Source organism: Magallana gigas, chromosome 6 (assembly GCF_963853765.1).
Source record: "Magallana gigas chromosome 6, xbMagGiga1.1, whole genome shotgun sequence".
Classification (NCBI taxonomy): Eukaryota; Metazoa; Mollusca; class Bivalvia; order Ostreida; family Ostreidae; genus Magallana; species Magallana gigas.
In genome coordinates this window covers 23,255,196-23,280,497 of record NC_088858.1, presented here as the reverse complement: position 1 = coordinate 23,280,497, position 25,302 = coordinate 23,255,196, and the positions used below count along the sequence as shown (strand labels likewise).

Genomic DNA, 25,302 nt, shown 5'->3' with positions numbered 1-25,302 from the left:
CTCTGAACTGTACGCACCAAAACTCTTAAATTCTATATTCTTCATCTCTCATATTGTATTCTTTTTGTCGAAATTCAGAATATTTATAAAAGATATATAAATTATGCAGGCATAATCACGATAAATTCTATTAAACTTCATAGTGTCCTTTCCGATATATTTCATTTTATCAAATATAAAAATATACAACATGACTACTTTGTAGTAATTTGGTTCTATTGATCTCAATATTTTGATCAGGTTAACGGTTTACAGCAATGTACACATTTATTGCCTTTTTCTTTTAATTCAAAATACATTACAAATTGTTTAACATAATGATTACTTTAGAAGTCGTTTTCGGCATATCTGACAGTTACAGATTTTTTTTTTACAAAGCAACGCTGTTCAAAGTAAATACCTAAAGGTTGTCCAATTACTTATCAAAACTTATTCTGTTAGGTATGTGTGTAACAATGTTGCAAAAATGTAGCATTATGTAATTTATTAGTCCGACGACCAATTTAATTTACATATGGGTATTACGATGTTTATAATTGTTTTAAGGTTTCCTTTTATCTTTTTTTTACCTGGTGTCAAGATCAAGATGTGCTCAGGTGCCAGCAGATTTTTCTTTGTTAAGGAATTATCTACGTTAAACTAATTATTTCTTGATGGCCAGTGTCCGGAGCTTACAGTCACGTGGGTCAAAGTTAAATTTCCAAAATAGTCTTAGAACAAAGAATCCGAATTTTGGTTGGCTGAAATAGACCAGGGAAGCCCAGATCTCCGATTAAGGTACCGTACCCTACCTCAGTCTTTCTGATCGGAGACCTGCATCAATAAAGTCATAATTATTTTCTGAAGGCTTTCCTGCTTCTACTTTCAGTGCAATCGTCCCAAACCTTTTTGGACTGGACATTGCCAAACGGGTACTTTCACTGCCAGCGAGTAAACATTCCCCAATCTCATATCAACGACGAAACCCGTCACGATAATAGGTTTGAGCATCCACGAAAGCAGTTTAATCCAAGTACTGGGCCACTCACACAGAGAGCAGAAGAGTGCTTAATAGGCTATTTATAATTATCTACATTATATTGCTGGGTTGTGTTAATCATTTTTTTTTATATATATACTACAGTAGTCACTAAAAACAGAGCCTTGTTACTGGTTACAAATGAAATGGGGTAAAAATCAGTAACGTGATTTGTTATACAGAATAATGAACGTGGAATCAAATTATTTAAAAATATAGGTTTTATAGGGGGAAAATATTTTAATAATGTTTCATATCTTTGGTTATAAGTATGTTGGCACCTGAAATACCAGCAATGTCAATTATCCAAAAACATCTTGGATATGAAGATTGGGACCTTAGATGTTCATTTATTTTATTTGTGACCCATGTCACATGCCATTGCTTGGAAATATGAGCCCCAAACAGAAATGATTACTGTCCTGAAATTATTCCTGCATTTTGGCATTGAAATTGATTATTTGAAGAAATCAAACAAATATTTATAGTTCAAACTATTATTTAATTATGATTTCAATACAGTATGAAGTTGAACACATGTAGCGACTATAAAAGTAATATCCATGTCATAGCTTAAAAAATCTTGCTTACAGATGGCTTCAAATGCCACTATATAATGAACACAACAGCAGATGTTAAGTTTGTTACAAAATTTTGGTGTAATCAAATTATAACGCTAATTAAAAAAAATATTAGTAATACCATCTTTCCAAAAATTTGCATACAAATTGACAATCATACATTTAATGTCTCATGTAAAAGTAAAAAATAGTAGGGGTCACACCTCAAAAAATTTGAATATGGCTTGAAATAAGCTAATTTTAGGCCAAAAATCCGGAGTTTTTTTCTTGACTTCTATAAATATAAGCTAAACATGCCAAAATGTTCAAATACGTTTTTCAGAAGAACATGAATACTTAGTATATCGTAATACTCAAAAAATCTGAAAGTTTTGTTTGCGCTAAAAATTAGGAATCTTAAGTAACAGTACTCTTAAACTATTAAACTCTGTAAATATGTCATTTTCTTTTAACAATTTTGTTCAATATGGTTTATTTGGCATTTTTAAATATAAATATACAAATAGAATTAATATGATGCAGAATTTTTAGACTAGAGATGAAATAAAATACATGTAGTTACCCAAAAAGAGAGGAACGAACCTCTTTAACAAGGCCTTGGATTTTCACGTAACTATCTCTTTTTTGCATCAAAACAAGTTAAAAATGACGCTGGTTTCAAGCGAAATATGCCCTGATTGCGTAGTTTTAGCTCAAAAGACAGACAAATCTTGTTGATTTCAAAGAGCCATGGCTGGGCGACCTTCTATGAAATATACAAACCTACGTCACAATATATAAATAGTGCCTGTTTGGGAGGGTAACAGTTGAAATTGACACCCCGAGAAAACCATTGTCAACCGACGCAAAGCTGTTTTCCAACTGTTATCCTCCCAAACAGGCACTATTTATTTTGTTATACTTAATGTCTTTTTAAAATTTTTAAGAAAATTTTACTGCTTTTATATAGGAATAACGTGAATTCTACAGCGAACCGTACGCGCATAATTTTCGCGCATGTAATATTTTTTAATGTTACCCGTTGCCAAGTGCGTTGCTAACGCTGAGGGTAATAGTAAATATTATTAACTGCGTCTTAACCAATCAGATTTCAGTATTTAACATGAAAGTATAACAATTTTTAATGTTACCCGTTGCCAAGTGCGTTGCTAACGCTGAGGGTAATAGTAAATATTATTAACTGCGTCTTAACCAATCAGATTTCAGTATTTAACATGAAAGTATAACAATACCGTTTGGCACAACTACCCAAATAACAAGCTCTTGCTAAAATGATTTTAATTTTAATTTTAGGCTAAGCAGGTGTTGGGAAGTGAACAGATACAACAGTTCATTAACTTCATGGTCCTTGCACGCCATAGGACAAGTACAAAGGCCGAGTCAGCTGTCATATGTTATAAATGTTGAATTTACCGGGTGGCAGTAAATTTTTGTATTTACTGCCACCCGGTAAATTCAAAATTTACAACATGACACAGCTAGCAATGTCGGCTATTAGTCTCGCTGCCAATCAGAAAGCAGACCAATTCAACAGGTATTTGTCTCTTTACGGCACTATCGTCTCATATGCAAAATATTTAAAATATATACAAGATATCTCCTTTTTTTCTACTTGTATAATTGTTACATATGGAAAAAGAAACTTAAACGAGATAAAGCTTCTCATCGCCAGCAAATTTTATTATAAAAGTAACGACGAATTTTGTGTTCTAGGAGCCTTGGAGTCTGGTTCCTCAGCCCGTCCTATTGCACGTCAAGCCTACGGAGGCCCAGACCAACCAAACACTTTCCAAACTGCTGGCTCTTAGAGAAGCGGAAAACAATGGTTACCCACAAGTTGTTGCCAAAAGAAAACTAGACACAAGACAAAGTGATAGTAATGGTAGAAAAAAATATCAAGGGACAGAGCCAGAGTTATGGCAATGAATAACAACTATCCACAGAACAGGCTGGTGGCAAGGTACTAATCTCTCTCTCTCTCTCTCTCTCTCTCTCTCTGTACTTTCAATTAATTGCATCATGTAAATATATTAATTGTATTATATTTTAAATCTTCTAAAACGTTTAATGAAAACAGAAAACAGTCAAATGCATTGTCGTTCCACCAAAAATCAGACAGAACCCCGTGAGTTACCCGCTATACGTCTCCAGAATCATGAAAATCCTGGCCAGGGGACAGCAGAATCAAACTGAAATCTCTGAAGATAACCAATGCACCATTGAAAAACTAACGCAAACGAGATTTGACGAACTCGGAACAGAGTCAGCCTCATGGGTTCGTATTTATGGTTCCATCAACAGCATGATCTTCCTGTGAGCTCACGATTGTGCCTGGTTCAAGGCAGAGATTGACCAGTCTGTAATATTGTAGCTCAATCAACGCCATACCTCATAGACTCTTAAGAATAAGATACAATTTTGATGTGATAATTTTTGTCATTCTTTCTTCTGATATATCTATATTCTTATTCAATTCAACTATGTACCAAATTAATTCAGAAAAGTCAAGCGAGGATATTTATTTCTTTATATTTTTTATCTGTCATTTGTTTGTTTTTAATTATTTTTTGGTGTTTTTTGAGCTATTTCTTTCAAAGGTTTTTCAACTATTTTTCTGTTTTGGGTTTATCACTTCATTTTTTCTTTGTTTGTTGTTGTGGTTTTTAATTATTTTTTGGGGTTTTTTTTTATACTTGCGCCATGTAAAAAATAAAATTTGCATGTTTTTTTTTCATCTTTTTGAATTATTTATACATAATAATAATAATATAATACACATTTAGTATTTCCTGTAATTTTAAATCATCAATTCAAAACAGGTTGTTGCTTCAATTTCCAATCTGATTAAAATACAGAAATTGTTTAACATTCAAAGAACGCAACTTTGGAATGTGTTAACTAATTATTACGCAGTAGACTCACTCACACATCTGCAAAATCTTCATGTGCTCAATTTTAATGGTTAAAACATGTTTTGTACAAAAAATAGTGTAAGATGAAGATCCTATTTCTTTCTATTGCTCCCAGAGATTGTTATATCTGAGCAAAAACAGGCAACATTTAGCAATAAGTTTTAGTGTTAAGTTCATTGTTCATGAAGATGAAACAGGTTGAAAAAAACAGTCGCTTTGGATGAACCAGTTCATGTTCGTTTGATTCAATGCGTCACCTTGCTGTATTTACCGTAGATACAGTATGTAATACAGTACTCCTGGATCTCCACAATCTAACACTTTAGTGCCCACTGATATACACGTAACATCTATGTATATCATACATGACACACAACTTCCTATGATCTTAAACATTATGGCTTCACAGTATTTGGGACAAGATGCCACTCACAAAATGGATCAGGAAGTTAATTGCACTGTATAAAACAAGCCCGACAGAGAAATTGTCCTAACTCTGGGTCCAATCATAAGGCTTCCACCAGTCTGCAAACTGGAGGACCTTCTTCCTCTGGTCCTCAAAGCCCTCTTTCTGAGGACGCCTCCAGAGACGGGGTTCAGCGTCAATCATGCCACCCACTACCTCCTACAAGTATAGAAAACACTGAGAAAGGTTTTTCTGATTGAAATTTTTTTTCTTACTCTAATTTTACATAGCTATCTTAAGGTTGAGGAAATAAAAAGGCATCAACACCCATAAAAATTATGGGATCATACTGTCAGCTTACCATAGGGTGAAACCATTAACATAATGGAACACTCTAGTTCACGTACTGTACATGAGGAAATATTTGAGGGGTTTTTATTTGCACTACTGAGTATGTACCGGTATATGGTTACGATTATTCTCAAGAAAGGACTATGTGCGGTATGGTCTAATATCTGCCCCCAATTTTAACCAATTTTTAAATAGTGTTATAAAAATAAAATCTTCATAAATCATTGTACAGTGGACGCCTATCACTTTAATCTTGATTTTAACCACCATTGCTCATTGGCTATTTATCTATGACGTCAACTTTAAGACCCTATTCCCGCAAGCAAACGGATGAAAATATTCTCATTTTTGCTTTAAATTTTGCATTTGGAAGTATAGAGCGCAGGTCTGCTCAAGTAAGATTTTAACATATGTTTTTCTTCAGATAATTATACACATTATACTAAAAAGTGGTACTTGAGCAAGCCTGCCCTCAATGTTTCCCAGTCGAAAAACCATCGGAAAACACCCAAATTTTGCTTCATACCCTCAATCTATCAAAATTAGGCAATCTTCATGACGTCATTTCTACATTATGACGTCACTGTGGTGATAACCTTTTGCACCCTTATTTTTAATATAATTCTAACTATCTTCACACTTATTTTTAAAGTGCTTTATAAAACTTTAATTTTGAGGGCAAAAAATGCATAAAACCGCACATAGTCCTTAAAATACTGAACAGTAAGGTCTCATGTATTCAGTAAATATGGAGCTTAAATCAGCGTGTACGGTTGAGTTAAATCAATTTTGGGTAAGCATAAGTAATGATATCTATATGTATATGAAATGTGATCAATATAACGCTACACAAATATACTTTACATATTGTTTAGTTATACAATAAATCAATGTGAATATCTTTTATACACAGAAACATATATACCTTGCCAAAATACTTAGGGAATTGCCTTTCATCCTCAATAACATGAGCATATCCACCCTGCATTCCAAAATCCACAGCAAAATAAGGAAAGCCTTTAGGGATCTGAAAGATGAAACAGATTGACATAACTTGGTATGAATGTACATTAATCATCAAGTTTTTTTTTCAACAAATATGTGGATTGTATCATTACATCATGTACAAGATATGTGCATGTACAGTAGTTTAAAAAGATGCAAATTGTAAATGTACAGTAAGATACATGTATGTGAGACTATAAATGAGGGAAAACTCTGCCTTATCTAAACAGCTTAATTTTTTTACACTTATTCCTTTCCTTACAAATCTGATTGGAGCACATGGCTCGTAGGTCATAGGCCTTTAGCAACAACACTTGATGTGGTTGGTTGTAGTGTCCTTTGGAAAAGGCACTTTATCTAAATGTACATTGTCTCATTCCACCCAGCCAACACTGGGTACTAGCTTACACTGGGAGTTAACCTTGTGGATTGTGTCCCAACTAGAGGGAGTCAATGACTGTCATCCACTTAGCACTACAGAAATCAGGATAGGCACAGGCTTTATTTGCCATTATTGCTCCAAAAAGGGTTTGTTTTTACATAACTTACCGATCTGCGGACATCTTTTTTGCTGAGGTCCACCAGTTTCTTGTTGTCTGACCACTCAGACTCCGACTCCTGAATGGCTTTCTGTGAAAGATGTTGGTACAACAATTATGTAACTATACATGTACATTAAAACATGGTTATAGAAAAGTATAGAAAAGTGTCAGGACAAAGGGTTTTGATTTGTCATTTACGATTCATTACATGTATATATGATGAATTCCTTTAAAACTTTAGGATTATAGGGAATGAAATTGACTTGGCTATATTTGTGAATCCAATACAAGTGTATTTGTTGTAAAAGCATTACAGTGGATGAATGTTTTAATTCGAGATAACTTTCAGCACTGGAGATATAATATTGTCTGCTGACCTATTGTATATTCTGTTGATGTTTAAAATACATGTATAGTACAAAATGGTAACCTTGAAATAAATAGGAGCCAGATCGCCCGTCTCCTTTTCCATGGGGACACATTCGATGTACATGTGGGGATGGTACCGCAGTCCCATACACGTCTCCATGAACACCACATCTTGGTCCATGGCCAAAAACATCTGGGTCAGTGTTTTACGAAATACCTGCACACAAACATTGAAAAATATTTCTATTTCCAAAAGAAATTTGAGTGTACCGGTATATAAATCTATACTTTTTTTTATCAAAGACTTGCATACAAAGCACAGTTGAACTTTACAGTTTTCTTTCCATTATTTAAGTATCAAAAGATTTCAAAATGAGAATGCTCCCACACATTAACAAACAATAAGTACCAAACAATTTTTTTTATTTTTTTTAGTAGTTATGCCATAGTGGCTAAAACTTCTGCAATATCAGATCCTTTAGGGTTGAAGTAGAGTGGTTTTCATTATATTTTAAAGAAAGTTTCAGTGTAAACCACCTCTTATAATGATTGCTCACTGGTGGATTTCACAGGAAGTTTGACTGAGCTTGCTCATACTGACCTGGATTTCATTCCAGACATCCTCATCCACCACGGTTCCAGACACAGCATGCTGCATGGGGATGATCAAACAATGGCCCTCACATAGAGACTTACTGTTAGGAAGGGACAGATAGACCTGGAGAAATTCAAATGACACTCCTCAATAAAATAGAAAGAAAGTTGTTGTTTTTCTAAATAACTGCAAATTGTATCACATGTAACACCTAAACATAGTTGTCAAGTTTATCAGATTCAGATTAGAAAATGGGCATTGGGAAAAATAAAGATTGTATTCTTCTTCTTTCACCATGATAAAGAAATCAAGTTAATGAAGTTAATGAAGTTCAGTTCAGCAAAGGAGCACTAAAAGGATCAATATTGTGTGAATCTTTACCTTAGCTCCTATACAGATGATGAGATGCTTCGGAGTTTTATCAAAACACATCTGGCAATCAGAGACGTTTTTGTGCTCTATAAAAAAAAAATTAAAAAATCAATTTCATTAAAAATCACTTAATTATTCTTTCCTTTACAAAATTACTCGACTTTAATCATAATTCCTGCCGCTCAAACACTTCAATTACCTCGAATGGCCATAGCCCGCTCTTTTTCCTCCATTTTGGCACCGGATTCTTTTGCATTTGCTCTGCTCACAAACATGTCATCTAAGTCGAAATCATCATTGGTTTTATCGACACTCTAAAAGTAAAATTCCAATGCTGTGGAATCATTAGATTTCGTGGTGGTTCAATGTTCATGTAATTCGTGGGTATCTCTCATCCACAAATTAACATCCTCCACGAAATAATAAATTAGTGTTATAAAGTCATATTTCAATTTATAGGAATAGGAGAATACACGAAATTACATTCCAACGAACCAGTAAAATTTAAGCAATCCGCGAAAATTGGCCCCCACAAATTTTAATGATTCCACAGTATAGATATGAATAAAACAAATTCAAGTATAATGACCTATGTGGAAAATCATTTTGCTTTAACATTCTACAATTCAAATATGAATATCTGTTTAAAAAAGAAATAAACACAATATGATTAACAAAATTTCTCCTCTTGAAAATGAAAAATGTATGAAAGACAAGTTCACTGACAAAGTTTCCTCCCTTACTTACCCTGCCTGCGAGCCTTGAAAACATGGAATTCTGGTCTTCTGCCGTTCCCATCTTTTCTCTTTCAACCTACAAGACATATGGATAAATAAATATCCTACTGTAATCAGGTTTCATTTCTACAATTTAACCACAACAAAGTAAAGAAAACAAAACCTTTTCTGAGTGTCCACAAAAGTATATTTTTTTATGGTCAAAATACTTTTGATAGTAAATTCATTCGTTATCTTCAATAAATTTTTATTTCAATGTACAGTAAAACACGGTTATAGCGAACACGCTTATAATGAATTGACGCTTACAGCGAAGTGAACTTCATTCCCCAAGTGTCTATTTCATGTTGTAAACTTGACGGATATAACAAATTACGCTTATAACGAAGTTAAATTGGCCGTCCCTGGGACTTCGTTATAAGCGTGTTTTACTGTATATACAAGTCCAGGGAAACCAAAATTCAGATTCTATACAATAAGCAAATTCTTTTACCATTTGTTTGAGATCAAATCTGTCATCATCTGCAAAATATCTCTCCCTCTCTCCTGATTTTCCATGTGTGGTAACCTAAAAGAGTGACAATACACGAAATAAAATTTCTAGTTACTTAGTACATGTATATGTAGTTTTATTAGATGAATACCCGGTATTAACCTTGATACAGCTGCTAAACATTGCCTAATCTTGGTCACTGACAAAAACATTTCAATATCAATTTAAAGAGCAACTTCCCTTTAAGAAAATAAGGCAAAGAAGCAAGAATCTACACATTTTTCTACCTGTTATCAAACTAATCAGTATTTATATCGTCTAAAATAAAATGAGTTGGAAGTTCTAAAAACCTTCTTTTTTTTTTTTTAATTGAACTAAAAAATCTCGAAACATTGTTACATGTATAAATTTTAACACAAATATCTTAAACAAGACTTTTCTCAGCCATGCTCAACCATTTTGTTATAAATGTCTCTAGCCTTTTTTCAGCCCATATTTTTTTTCAACAGTCCAAAATAACTAAGCTTGCCTGTTGACAGAAGTACATGTTAATTCCATCTGTATTTCATCTTACCTTTTCCTTCTTCCTCCGTCGTTTGCCTCTCTGTGCTTCGTGCTCCCGGTCAGCCACAGGGCGGGCTATCCCCGAGGCACCTGTTCTTGCCAGCACCACCACATTTTCTTCTTTTTTGTTCTCTCCACCGGGTGGCCTTGCCTCTTTGTATTTTTCATTATTTTCTCGAGCTTTCTCGAGTTGTTCTTTCAATTTTGTCGCAAGTTCCTATAAGTTGTGATATTAATTAATATTACACATCAATATATTTCAAATTCTTCTTACAGTAATTCTCTTACATTCAAGGCCTTTTAACCACAACTTAATAAATGAGAAACTGATCAAGATAAAAAAAATCCTAAAGTTCAAATTAAAACTTCCTCATAATCTAAAGCACATGATGCTAATGAGAACTCACAGTATTTCCCATGATCTCTGCCCTGACTATTTTGGCCCCGAGTTGATTCATCTCCTTCTCTGAGAGGAGGACCACCTCTTCCTCTTCACTCTCCTCTTTTGTCCTCTCACCACCACCACTCCCCCCTGCCTCAGCAACATTTTCTTTTTCTTTATCAGACTCACTATCCTCTTCAGAACTTGAATCTTAATTTTGATTCATGTTCATTGTTGGATTTTTAAGCACAAGACATACATATAATAGTTTAAGATATCAATCTTTAAATACATGTATTTCATATAAAATATCAATTTTCCTATAAATGTACCTGTTGAAGATGATGACTCTGAATACCCTCTCTTCTTTGATTCTTTTGAAGACCTTTTCATGTCCCTTTCTTCTCTTTCAGGAGATTCTGGCTTATGGAATTCTTTTTTCTTCCATGCAGGTGCAGCAGATCTCACTCTCTCCCTATTATCACTTGCATATGAGTTGCCTTCCCCTGGTCTCATGAAGCGGTTTTTTAATCTGTCTGAAAAACCCTTTTCACTATCTCTTGATCTAAATGAAATCCTCTCCTTTGACCTTGACCTTTTCTCCCTTGATCCTGACCTTGACCTATCCCTTTCTCTTGATCTCCCTCTTTCTCTGGATCTGGACCTCCTTCTTTCTCTTGACCTTGACCTTTCCCTCCTCCAACTCTTTGACCTTGAATCATTACCACCTGATTCAGAATATCTCTGTCTATTATAACCACTATCATTATCATCAGAGGGCCTCATAAACCCCCCTCGTCTTCCTCTGTCACTTTCTCCCGGTTTCATGAACCTCTCTCTCCTACTGTCTACATCTCTCCGGTAACCTTCCTTTTCCTTTCCCCTGGTGATTTCTTTGTAAGCCTTTTCTGCTGACTTTAACATTGATTCCAATTTTTGTAGTGACTGAAAATTTATTTTCAGTGTAATCAGCAGAAATTTTATGTATAAAATTTAAATTTTGATTTTGTCATTTAAACAGTTTATTCGCTTTTTTCTATACCAGATACATGTATAAAAACATGTATAAATACCAGAAAAGTCCCTTTCTTTAACAACCTTATACTGATGAGTGCTTTGGAAGACATTACCTTTGTTCTAAATATCTGTCTCTCCCTCATAGTGTTATTCAAGACGTATGAATACAATACAAGATTATTTACGACCGAGGCAAATAATCCTACTTACCCCATATTTCTCAATTGCCACATCTTCCAAAGTCCTGTTTTCCTCCTTGGCCTGTTCTACACACCTGCCGTATGCCTTCTTCATCCAAGAGAATCCCCCATCTCCCACGGCATGAGGGGCACTGGCCTTCTTCTGTGTCACATTCTCCTCCGGTAAACCAGTACCGCCTTCCTTCCAGTAAGGATTCAACTCCCTCTCATGCTGTCCTAACTGTGAAATCAAAATCATACACTCTTGTCATTAGTTCAGAAATGTACTTGTTCACAAGACGAAATTCAACTTTTTATTCCATTTCTAAATAATTAAATTTTGTGAAAGATTCAGTACAGCCCGATTCCAGTATATGGTCATGAAGGAAAATATGAGCATGGCGGTCATGTGACTTCAATAACATCTATGTATAAATATATCTATGAAGTCTGGCCTCTTCATACTCACACACAAACACTCACTTGATCTACCATAACCTTCTTCTCGTCCTCTTGATTTTCTGCTTTCTGGGCATCTCTTATCTCTTTACGAGTGATGGTTGGAATCAGGTCTAGTGGAGCTTCCATCCAACTGTCTCTCTGAAACAAGAAATGCAGCACTGTATGTCATTTGTATACCACTGATTTTCTCTCATTAAGTTTAATCAACTTATTATACATCATCTCTAACAATTAGATTGTAGTTTTTGCTATTAAACTTAAAATTTTTTACATAAACTTTCAATATGACCTTTTAAAAAAAAAATCCATATTTGGTTATACATAGGGTTTTCCATAGTAAACTTGAAATCATTGATCATTGTTTTGCTATTCTTACTGAAGCAAACAATCATTCAATCAATACTTAATTAAAACAGCCTTGAAGCCTTTTTTTAAGGAGCATACCTGTAATTGTGGTCCTTTAACTACAGGCCTGCTGTCTTGTCCTTTGTCATCCACTGTAACCTGTGCTGCAGATTTCTCAATCCACATTGCTGCCTCGTCTGATTCTTCCTGTTAACAGAAATACAATTCTTGTTTATCTATCGTGGTATCTAGGTCAGTCTTATCCCCCCCCCCCCCTCACTCATTCAAAACATATTATCAGTTTAAACTTATCAGACATTATGAATTCCTTAATAATAAATAACAAATATTACAGGAAATAAAATGAACATAACTAATAAAGATTCATACTTTGAATATCATTAGGTGATCAAATACGATAGAAAATGATCAAATCGATCATAAAGCCCTTTGAGCTTTATTGGATTTGTTCCCCGTCAACCGTATTTGATCACATTATAATATTGAAAGAATTCCTTATTCTGTTAATCATATTAATCATCCCTGGCACGTTCACTGTAACTTAATTTTATTATTTAATACAATCATTGAATATTCCAATGATACACACTGTACATGTACATACCTCACTTGAAGAAGAAGAATCATCCTTTTCTGCTTTCTTCTTCTTTTTCTTACTTTTTTTCTTTTTCTTCTTTTCTTTTTTGTGTTTTTTTGATTTTTCATAATGCTGTTGCAAATGAAAATAAAATACAAAGCATTTCTTCAATTTCCTGTAGCTATTACATGTAGTTTTAAATAATTTTTCTTTCTTATGCCTTGGAAATCAACTAGTCTAGTACATGCATATTTTTCTTTGTAGAATTACCGGGGTACTGTCAATTCTGTTATTCAAGATATAAAAGTATATTTCATGAATAAAAAAAAAATCTTCTTGACCCTTGACCTTTAACAGAAATATATATTATCTACCTGAATACAAGCAGTGAATACCAAGGTTAGAGCAGGCAGGCTCGATTACTGTAAATTCCTTATATTACGCGAGTACTTAATTCCGCGATCCCGCTGGTTTCTACCAAATCGCGAGAATATAAAATCGCGAACGTTGAACTTTTCTCCTTATTTCTTATAGTTTTCAACTCTCAGAAAATAATGGCGAGATTTTAAAATCCGCGAAGGATGCTTCTCGCGATTTTACGCGGATATTAATTCCTCGCGTTTAATTAGGAATTTACAGTATGTGATGTTTGTAATATTCATCAAATTGAAGACGAGTTTTATATTATTCTTTAATGTCCAAAATATTATAATTTATGAAAAAAATATTTACGCGAGTACTATTATAAGTCTCCAAGTACATTTAAATTACTTCAGTTGTTGGATTCGGATCACGAATCTACCTTAGTTGGTCTTGCTAAATATATCAAATGTGCTTTATTAATCCGTAATAGTTAATTGCCAAATTGCATGAAACTCATTCAATGTATTTAAGAATTTATTATCTTGTATGTTAACATATGTAGAGTTATAAATCTACAGTGGGGCCTCAGATATCCGGACGCCAGATAACCGGACGCTTCAGTTTACGGACGATTTTATTTGGGAACAGATTTTTTATACGTTATTTTGTCTCATTTATCCGGAATTTGCGTTCCGGATCCGGACGGTCTGTTTTTACCACAAAACACTGATTTACTACTAATCTTGCTTCATTTAACCGGACGGTAAAATTTGATGATACCCTTCTCAGTACAAAGATTACCCCTGTCAATTAAGTTTCACACCTTTTTTATGTGCTAGACTCATGAGTAGCTTGTATAAACACACTAACTTCCCAAATCACTTTCAAAAAATGGAAAATTGCGAACAACAGGCTATCATTATTGCCTGGTTAATATTTCATGACAAAATAATAAAATAAAGCAGAGTTCTTTATATCTGAAAACGTTCATAACAACAGACAACTCTAGTATGTGTTGCTATATGGTATGAAAGGCAAAAAAACCTAGTATCAACACTTGGAGCCATTGTATACAAATACATTTTCATTCATGACAACAATAGACATATTTCAGATATCCGGACGCTTCACCTATCCGGACGATTGGACTTGGGAACGAAAGCGTCCGGATAACTGAGGCTCCACTGTATACTATGCATAATTTAGTTATGTGTAACACTTGTTGACTCAAAACTGTATGTTCAATTTGTATATGATATGCAACTTTACATTTAATTTATTATATGTAATGTTGGGAACTGTGGGAACTGTGGAACACTTGATCAGGGGTTTCACCCCCCATTTTAGACCCCAAAGAGTCTATTGTTTATATTATATTGTAATATGTGAATAATTGTAAATTGATGGGCTGTATTGCCCAAGGTTGAATTTCTGAATAAATAATAACATACAGATTTTCATTTTATGAAATATATACATGTGAATCAACATATGAGTAAATAACAAAAGAATAATTTTCAATTGAAAATCATAAATTACATTTATAAGAATAAGTTTTCATAATTACAAGTGATTTTTTTTCTTTACAAACTTGTGAAAGAAAATTTGTTAAAATTTAATAATTTATTAAACAAATGAACAAACCTCTTTGTCTTTCTCAATGCGCTTTTCTAAGGATGGCAACATCCAAGTATCTTCCCCTCGAGCTTTGGCTTGTTCTCTCTTTCTTTCCTCACGTTCATATTGAGTTTTAGCCTGAAATTTTGATAAATTTAATAGCTAGAGTAATAAAATAAGACCCACTGTCATGGACCATATTCATGTATGTATTAATAAATGACTTCAAGTTGCCAAAAGCTAACTAAAGGTACTTTGTATACTTATAAAAAGGACTGGTATCATTTGTTTTCAGATCAAAGATGAAAATTACTACTGCATCAAAGTGCAATATTTGTACAAATGCTCATTTATGAAAAAAGTTTGATTTAGTTACAGCAATATATATGCAATGCTATATATACCATATACATATAACATGTAAGAAATAGTCCAATCCACACTTTTCAAATGTTATTTCCCTTTGCAAGGTCAACTCAAAGGTCAAAAGGGGAAAACCAAACATTTTCCTTCTTTATGCTACCAAATATTTGGGGGTCCTGTGATAAAATCTGTGTGGGTTGCCCCATCCTGGGTCAACCAAAATACACAACGTTTACGGAATTTTATTGTCAAATGACAAAGTTACAAACCTCTAAACTATTAAGACTAAAGCGAGAAACCTATGGACTATGGTTTTCCCTAAAAGATTGGGGTCAAGGGACATAACTTTTGTAAAGTGTGTTTGTAGCAAAACTTAGTGACTGATTGTACTGGACCTGCAACCAAAGGGGCCCCCACTTTTACATTTTATGAACGATATCAGACAGTAAGTAACTGAATATTCAATTGTATCCAACTTTAATGTAAACATGTAGGCTGTAAACAACAGAAAACATTCAAAACATGGCAAATTATCTTCTAATATACTATCATTTCGAATTTCCTCGTTTTTGTTAAGGCTTTTTAAAAGTTTCGAACAAAAAATAAATGTGACCCAATTTACTTACTTGATTCAACACTTTTTCTCTAGCAGTCCTTTTTTCCTCTCGTTCTTTCTTTATTTCACGTGAACTTCGAAAGGCAATCCCCGAGTCCATTTCGAAGCTCTTCTGTCATTTAAGGTAAAATTATTCAAATAGGCAATGTTTTAGACAACCTTTTCGATGTATAATTCGAGTAACTCAATAAGTTATTTTTCTTGTCTCGCTCATCGTGAAATAAATATTCATGAATATCCACATATGTGGAATAAAGTAAAAATTGTAACCTGTGCAGCAGTTGAATAATTTGCAGCTGAGGCCGCAGTGTAAGACCAAAATTATTGTTTTCTATAACAGGAAACCAAGGAAAACGTTTTAAAGAAAACAAAAAGAAAACTCAAGGAAAAAAATCAAAATCAACGGAATTTAAATGAATGGTGGTAATAGTTCATGTTCACAAAACAAAATTAGAAATAATGTACCAGGGTTGGCGGAGATTTTTTAATAAAATAAGTCAAAGATACAAGTGAATCTGAGAATACAAAAGAATTATTAGCAAAATAAAAAATATAAGCAATAAATAAAACCAACAACACTTAGCAGTGTTGAATCTAACATAAAGATATATACACAAGAAGCCACAGTGAATATAAATAATGCACAAAAAATGGCCAACGACACGACAAAATAAAATTGTCAGTTTTTCGGGACAACCAATCCCTTCCTCGTGCCATCTGGTCTGAATGATTTGAGTCTGTGCCATCAGAACCTTTCCTTGCTTTTCTTCCCCATTTTCGTCCAATGCAAGATCAGGGTCAATATTTACTGCTGTAATATCTTCTCATTAGTGACCACTAACTGAGTAAGGTTGATGAAATCTATGTTCACCGTCGGACTCTCCATTTTTTTTGTTTGGGGGGGGGTGTCTTGCTGGTACGTGGATCGAACGATTGTTGTTGATTTTTCATCGGATGTCACCTGTTTTCCCAATCTATTTATTAGATATGATTTGTCAATCTATAAACTATTATTTGATAAAGAATTCCAAAATTATATTGATCTTTTAAATTTTGGCATTTCCCTATATTTTCATATAGAGCTCTTTCTCTAGAGGAGACCAATATGTAGTATAAAATGGCCACGGCCATTTAGCCCTCTTAATGCCAGAAACGGTGCTGTTATATGAATCTGTCCGTGTCAGTGTTTTGCTTGCACAAACATTACAACATTTGGCATCGGAACACAATCGATTGATCTTCAAAATCATGTACAACGTCTTCCATTCTTTCATTGTTGTAGAGAATGTGTAGATTCCATCTTAGGACGCTTTTAAGGTTCGCAATCTTGAACGGAGTGATTAGTTTAGTCAAAAGGGACACTTGTTTGGTCATTTTTCTCTTTGTATTGCCAAAAGGTTTCCATGTCTTTTGTTGTTTTAATTCTTATTCTTATCAATTGAAGGTTGCTTTGTGTAGGCTTAGAGATCACTACAAATGCACGTCCTTGTATGTGATTGCCGCACAGTCTTTCGGCAATTACCCTTTCGCCGAGATTGGACGAATATTTAATTTAAAACTGGCAGTCTGACAATTACAGATTGGTCACTATTAAATGTGTAAGACAAACTGAATTAATATTCGTTTCGTTGGAATTTTCATCATAAAGAAACTGTGTTGAAGAACATTTGTTAGGCTTTAACAAAATCTTCTAAAGATTCAATTTGAAATAAAAAATCGATATTTCCTATGTCCATATTACTATTAAAGATCAATTCACTAATATAGAGTTTTCTGCCGGACAGCATGGAACATTATAAAGTGTAAGAGTTTTATTTATACTTTTCTTAAATTTTTATCGATCAAAATCTGCAAGATGGGTCGGCATTCATACACATAAACATACAGTAGTATATATTAATATATTTTGCATTGTAACCAAGTCAGAGATGATATAGTTAAAGCAATATGAGTTGTAATTTTTAGAATTTTATTTTGCTGCAAAAACCTGCTAGTATGATAAGACTGCATGTAACTTAAGATCAATTCTATGTAAGAATCGATGATTTATAAAAGGGTCTGGCCACGCATAGTCACCAATTTTCCTTATATTTCATACATTGGCACACCTAGGTATAAAACACAAAAAACCCACTAAAATTTGGTTGCTGGGGGTAACCGTTGCCATGGTAATCGAGGCTAAAGATGGGAAAATAGCAAAACTTACCTACTTTGAAGCCATATTAGAAGGTTTTGCCCACTTATGTAAACTATCAAACACATAAAACAGCCTTTTTCCTATTTTTAAGTCTATAATTATATAAGAAAATTGATGGAGAAACCAATACTTTTAAAATGTTACCATGGAAACCGTTACGAATTTTTAAAATCAGTTTTCTGCGGTTTTTTAATAAGCCGAAATGGGAAACTCTTAATTTTGTTTACATCCATATCAATGTCCATGCAATATATATTTCATCATGAAAATTGACATCCGTTGCTATAGCATCAAGGCCAAAAATTAAGAAAAACTGAGAAATTAAAGATGATTTTGATATGCTTTCACCCCTGATTTTAGAATTTATTTGCAATTGTTTTAGTTGGAACTTGTAAAAATATATCTAAATTTTCATTATACACCACAAAAAGCTTTGTTATGCAACACAGAAGTGTTGTTGCTATGGAAAATTAATTTGCGTCAAAGATTACGCAGAAATTCTTACATTTTAAAAAGTCCATAGCAACGGCAGTTATTTTTAGAAAATTTCAAAGTGTCATTAAAGTTAAGGACATACTTTATTTTTTCTCACCATTTGATTTTATAGATTTATTTATTATACGTGAATAATATCCATTTAAATTTGCCTAAAAATATTATAATTTTCCTTATTTTTAAGCTTGTTACCATAGCAACGGTGCTAAATTTTCATATTTGAATTTTTAACTGCACAATCATAATAGTGTTTACCAACAATTCGAAAATTTGCACTTTTTATTCAAATTAGATGAAAAAAAAACCAGAATTTAAAATTTCTGTTTAGTAACCATGGAAACACACTAAAAATATGCATTTCTCCATTAACTTTTTTCTTTCTTTTGAAAAATGGCAACTATTTTTAATAATATATTCTACCCTGGAAACCCCAAGTTCTGCACATTACTCCCAATATGTTCTCAAATAATTATTAAAATGCCATTTTTACATCTTTACCCTCGGTTACCATGGCAACGGTACCACATAGCAACAAACAAATGGTGTTAGGCTCTTTTACTCACCAAAGTCACTCAAATTGTCAAGTATGAAGAACATCCGTGACTATGCGTGGCCACCGAATTTTGATTCTAACATAGAATTGATCTTAATTTTTTATATGTTATATTAAATGTGATTTTGAAAAAAAAACATTAATCTTTGCCAGAAGAAAGATTTCAATTCACAAACAATGATATTTTTTGTCATTTTAGTAGTAAATAACATTTCCGTAAAAAAAAAAATAGCATGAAAATTGCAGCTCATATTGCTTTAATGTTGAATGAATACTCTTTCATTACTTTTCTAGGATGTTTAAATATACGCTTTAAGATGATTCAGACATGTTCAGTGTTTGTTATTCCACAAAATTACACATCTTACGTTTTATACCTTCTTATTATGTAATGTAATTATTCCCCACTGCAAAAGGAATTTTACATAAGAGGTCATAAATAGAATCTTGTTTAGATAGAAAATAATAAAAAAATTTGAATATCAAAAACGGGGATTTGTTAAGTCATCTTTGCACATGCATGGTAGCAACCTCAGATGTGAACTAAATTAGAGGAATAATATACATAAAGAATATCATTAAAATGCTGACTGTTTGGTATTATCTTCCTAGGGTTTACTTGACATTGTTTTTAATGTACATGCTTATTCCATGTTTATGGACTCGGACACTCCCAGGGTCTTTAAGTCAAGGTAAGAATTAATTCGAAATAAAAAAAAATGAAGACGATATCACGTTCCACGAGTGTTAAATATAGCTTTATTTACGTAACCATTTTTAAATACATTTTGTTGCGAGGCTTTATTATATCGATGGGTGGGTGGGGGGGGGGTGGGTAATCTCATAAATGTAACATAAGTTTAAGGAGTCTGGATAGTCAACAAATTAACCATCACACCTTCTTAAAGTTTTAATATATGATATGTTGATAGCTAGAAACTATTATTTAGTAAGGGAACCATCCAATTTTTTACTCTGATTTAGATTTTTTTTGGGTCTTTCTGGTGCATGAAACCATGGATGTTGATATTTTTTTCTGCGGATGTCACCCGTTTTCTCAATTTATTAGATATGATTTGTTAAGCTATTAACTAATAAAGAAAAATTCCATAATCATATTTCACTTTTTAAATTTGGGATTTTCCTAATATTTATTTATTTTTTCATATAGAGCTGCATGCCTGCTTTCCTTGATGATTCATGCGGTTTATGAAGGAAGCAATCATTGCAGAAAAAATTAACATAACCCGCTGACGCGAGTTACTAGTGAATATAATTTTCTGCAATGTCGCTACCTTCATATACTGAATGAATCATCAAAGAAAGCATTCTATTGTTTAAATAAAAACGACGTTATGCGAAGCTTCCAACGACTCAGACAGTTATAACCTCATCAAAAATATTACCCCAATTTTAATTGCATGACCGCTGTTTCAAAAGAAAATCTGGCTTTATTTTCATCTACCAACTTATATACATACCTACATACGGCGATTGTATTGACAAGTTGTGGATTGATTTTAAAGGTTTTTATATTCACATGTGGCTGACTATATGCAGAATTTAAATGACCTATCTTTTAAAATTGAAAATTATTACAAAAATATACTGATGGAACTAATTAACGCTTTAATACTTTTAACAAAGATCCAAATTCCATTAATTTTATGCCGTTAGTGTTTTGACTAGGAATAAAATATTGAAACTTCATTGGATAAAACGCGTCACATGAGTGTCGTTTATATGTCTGTGGTCGGCAAGAAGCAAATAATAGACAGCAACATGGCGGTTGTAACCCGATTCGTCATTATACTTTTTTCCAATTTATTGATATAAATTTTTCAAAAAAAATAAAATGAATTTTTGACAAAATATTAAGTTTTACCGATTTCAAGACACAACAAAATGAATTAGTATTATAAATGTGTGATTTGATTTACGTTAAAATAACATTTTTTAGCTTAAAATATCGGCCAATACAAAATGAATATTAGATAATATTTTTCGTTAATTCGTGAGATTTATAAATATAAAAATTATAAGAATATAACTTACCTAGGAAGCACCTCAGTTTTGGAAATAAAATGTTTATCCCAGAAAGGAATTGGTTTGTGCGTGAATTTCAAAAGGCGTGACTATAATGTTTGACTCGAGGATGTACATGACGATGGCGTACACGCAAGAAATCTACAATTAAAACAATTCTTAAATCTTTCAAAAAAATATCTCATGCCTCTAAACATTTTAAAGATTGAACGTACGCATCTGGCAATTGATATTTGAGTAGTGGCAAAAATAGTAAGAAACCCCGCAATATTACATGTGTATATTTTTTTTTTCTTATTTTTGAGATTTGGTAGATATTGAATAATAATCGTATAAATAAGATTTTTTTTTAATCTATCATTATTTACATAATGTATTAAGGTGTGTTACATAGATTCTAGCAAAGACAAATTATACATAGGAGTAGTTAATAATTAGGTATATATATAAAAGGTCACGAATGCAATAAATTTTTGGTCAAGATAAGTACTTATGAGCGTGGTTTATCTCTTTCAAATAATCCAGACTTCAGACCCCGCACATATGTTCCGAATGAGATATTATCTTCGAGATTTTCAAAGATTAAGAATATTAAAGTTTGACAAAAATGGCTCAGATCAAAGTCAGCTATTTTATTTGAAATTCAAAATTAACCTCGCATTGATAAATAGTTATCGATCTGGAACATGGGCCATTCTTAAATTGTTAAAATTGTATATTTTTTCGAACAACTAATTATTTAAGCAATATTTTTTCTTTGGTTATCTATATGGGATACATGTATGAATGGCGGGTTATGTAATCGTTTATCTTCTATGATCGCTTAATTATTACATTACCTTAATTAATCATTGAAGAAAGCATTTTATTGCTTATATTTATATCTTTCTTTTAAATTAACGATTTGTTTATAAAGGGTAAGTATATTTTAATGTAAATAAATTATATTAAATGTTCACCAGTACATTTACATTAGATAAAAGAAATAGCCAAGTCGCCTTATATGCGAATTGGAGTCTGATATCATCATGATTTTTTTTTGTGCGGTCTGTGATTTTTCTTAGGCTGCTGAAGGTTTCGACTGATCAATAAACTGGTAAGAACTGAATCGTTTAATTTCTGTCTTGTCAGTTTCGATACAACTGCAAATTATCATCAATTTCCGTAGGAAATAGAGGGAATCATGCTTGGTGGATGTATAATGCGTAGGTTGTAGGCCAAGAAAGGAACGTTTAAACAAGCCGGGTCACTGATGAAAAAAAATTGTGATCGTATTCATGATATGATAAACAAGTTGAAAATGAAAACCCGTCTATTGCATTATATGTTTAAAAACTGTTGTAATCTATTTGTTTTGATATAATTTCATATGATCATTTTATATACAGTTAAAGATACAATTTCAAACAAATTTCACGTGGGTTAATCGACAAGTTAGGATAATATAATGTATGAATTTGATATGATATTATTATTATCTGAGTTTATCAGATTTAAAGAGGCATGGTCACAATTTTGGTCATAAATTATTTTTCCAATTTTAATGTTTCCAAAGCTTCAGTAAGGCATTTTTAATATGCAACCGATACTTGAGTGTCATTCGTTGAGTTTTAAACGAGTTACAGAGCTTATAATTCTTTGCTATGTAAACCAAAATTTGTTTACATTTTAAATGTTGATAAGAAAATTCCAGTTTTAGACCTACAACGAATATGCTGAACGTTAGGAGTTGTTATTAATTATGCTTAAAATGAATAGAAAAATACCCAAAGCTTGAAAAAGATTTTTTACTGGTATATTGAACCTATGTAAACAAAAAACAGGGCACGAGCCTTGTTTACATGACAAAGAATTGTGAGCGCTATATCTTGCTTATAACTGAACGACTGACTCTCAAATTTCATTTGTTCATTTGAAATGCATTCCTAAGGCATTGTAAATAATAAAAGCAACCACAAAAAAAAACAAAAGCAAAAAAAATTTTTTAGAATTTAACCAAAATCGTGAGCATATCCCTTTAAAATATAGAATTATTTTTTCATCAATGGAAAACTACATGACTGTAAAAACGCAAATTTCAAGAGGATTGAAATATTTTGGGGATTTTTGTTAATTTGAAATTCATTAGGTGAGCGTTTTTGCACAGCAATGTTTCCAAATATGAAATCACACCCACGAAATAACATAATAATCAAAATTTACAATAAGTCACCACCTAGAAAAAAATTGGAAATCTAAATTATCAACATACAACACGCTTATAACGAAGTGCCAGGGACCTTTCACGAGCGGTATCCATATACTAACAGAAAGCGAGATGAAAGGTCTACTTTTAATTAGATTGATTGTTTTAATAAATGAAAACAACAAAATGACAAGTCTGATATCCATATAGATAACAAAGAAGAAATACGACAACAGCAATTGGACCCTCTGAGAAATATGATTGAAAATGATGACTGTCTCGGGGGTGAGGATACGGAAGAAGATATGTGCTCATCAACTACCCCACAAATCGATCTCCAGGAAACAGGCTTAGAGAAAACAGGCTTAGACCGGAAACTGCTCGGACTTCCGGGATGGGAGTACATCACCGTTGGTATGGTGGTAGTAGTTGCTGCCGTTATTGGAGGAAGTGTAGCGATCGTCTGCAAAAGGTGCGGCGGTTTGTTTGGAAAAGGTTCGGAGAAAGACAATGATTAAATAAATTACTGACGAATTGGAATTTTTTCTTGCATTTTTTAGTTGTTTCACATATATACATGTATGTTGCTGATCAAATACAGTACAAAATTTGAACTGCAAAGATTTTCCATTTTATTCGATCGGCATATAGTGCGAGTACCATCGAAAAGAGCAGAATATACAAAATCATCCTCACAGGTGTACAATAGAAATAACAATGTTGATCAGATTGGAAATGTTCATTCCAGTTGCTAAAAAAAACCCCAGTTCGATCGAAGATATTAAATTGTTTTAAGGTGGTCTGCGACACCTCCATATTGTGATGCACTTCCGATCGAAAAAAATCTACAATAAAAAAAAGCATAAACAAAATTTTCTTTCCCGAAAGTTTTACCTAAGATCGTGACGCATTGGATTAAAGCGCTAACTACGAATCTTTAAGTCATGTTCTGGCGTTTATACTAAATTTTTACTTTTCAAAAAAAAAATTAAAAGATATTTAAATATTTTTTGGCCAAATATTGCAAAATTTAAAAAATTTTGAAACGGTGAAAGTATTTTGATTATAATATAGCATTGAATGATTTATTTTTGACGTCGTCGTGTCAATAACTGCCGTCAGGTGAGCAGGCAAATTGAATAACGCGCGTTAGCGCGTTATGATAATTTGTCTGCTCACCTGACGGCAGTTATTGACACGACGACGTCAAAAATAAATCATTTAATGCTTATATTTACATTCCCTTACTGAAGAAATCAATTCTTTACTTAAATAAATCGATATAAAGTGCAGATCACGGAGGGAGTGAATAAGTAACAGCAAGAACAGCTGTTTTGTAAAAGCGGTTTAAACTGGTTTTCATATAGACTGTTGAGATGAGATCGTCGAGCATGAAAATATAATCCATGATAAATAACTCTTGAAATGTTGCTTTTAACAATAAAGTCAACTTTTTTGTTGAATAATTATAAAACATGGTGTTTTGACAACATTCGTGAAATGCATTTTTTAACCGATAACATAGAAATCACTGTATGAGAACTACTTATGTAAATTACTCGTAAATTCATACGCAGTGAATAGGCGTTGCATTTAGAGGCATTTAAACATCACGGAATTTAATGGAAAAACACCGTAGAATGTAAATATTGTACTTTTATCCACATTAATATCAACAGATGTTCCATATACCACCTTAATCATATGAAAAGATAAAAACTAACATAACTACTGTATCCATGAAACTTATTATCTTAAGAATTTATTTTTTACTCTTTCTTTTTTATCATTGCTCACGAGATCAGGAAAAAGGTTTGCAAGGGCCTGTTAAACGAACAACCATTATGAATCTTTGTTTTTATATTAAACGCTGTGTTTGAACATGTACATATTGAACTAAATATCTAAACGCATGGCTAAAAAAAGTTTAAGTCCAATC

At 32.8% G+C, this 25,302-nt stretch overlaps 1 protein-coding gene and 2 long non-coding RNA genes across 3 annotated transcripts; 2 read left to right on the top strand and 1 right to left on the bottom strand.

The window, feature by feature from the left end:
• The first annotated feature begins 2,880 nt into the window (after positions 1 to 2,880).
• On the top strand, positions 2,881 to 3,811 carry LOC136276331 (uncharacterized). Its single transcript, XR_010714827.1, has 3 exons — positions 2,881 to 3,133; positions 3,313 to 3,559; positions 3,677 to 3,811. It is a non-coding gene; the product is annotated as an uncharacterized lncRNA (long non-coding RNA).
• Positions 3,812 to 4,534: 723 nt separating this feature from the next.
• LOC105330093 (CWF19-like protein 2) lies at positions 4,535 to 16,038 on the bottom strand. The gene is made up of 18 exons (XM_066087662.1): positions 15,898 to 16,038; positions 14,936 to 15,046; positions 12,956 to 13,060; positions 12,430 to 12,537; positions 12,007 to 12,123; positions 11,555 to 11,764; positions 10,660 to 11,272; positions 10,353 to 10,537; positions 9,956 to 10,162; positions 9,382 to 9,456; positions 8,899 to 8,964; positions 8,351 to 8,465; positions 8,161 to 8,237; positions 7,786 to 7,902; positions 7,246 to 7,401; positions 6,823 to 6,903; positions 6,194 to 6,295; positions 4,535 to 5,136 (listed from the first exon to the last, which is right to left on the bottom strand). The coding sequence occupies exons 1-18, from the start codon at positions 15,985 to 15,987 to the stop codon at positions 5,002 to 5,004; spliced, it is 2,670 nt and encodes an 889-aa protein (XP_065943734.1). The 5' UTR covers positions 15,988 to 16,038; the 3' UTR covers positions 4,535 to 5,001.
• Positions 15,603 to 23,903, top strand: LOC117689282 (uncharacterized). Its single transcript, XR_010714674.1, has 3 exons — positions 15,603 to 15,716; positions 19,745 to 19,824; positions 23,574 to 23,903. It is a non-coding gene; the product is annotated as an uncharacterized lncRNA (long non-coding RNA).
• Positions 23,904 to 25,302: the final 1,399 nt, after the last annotated feature.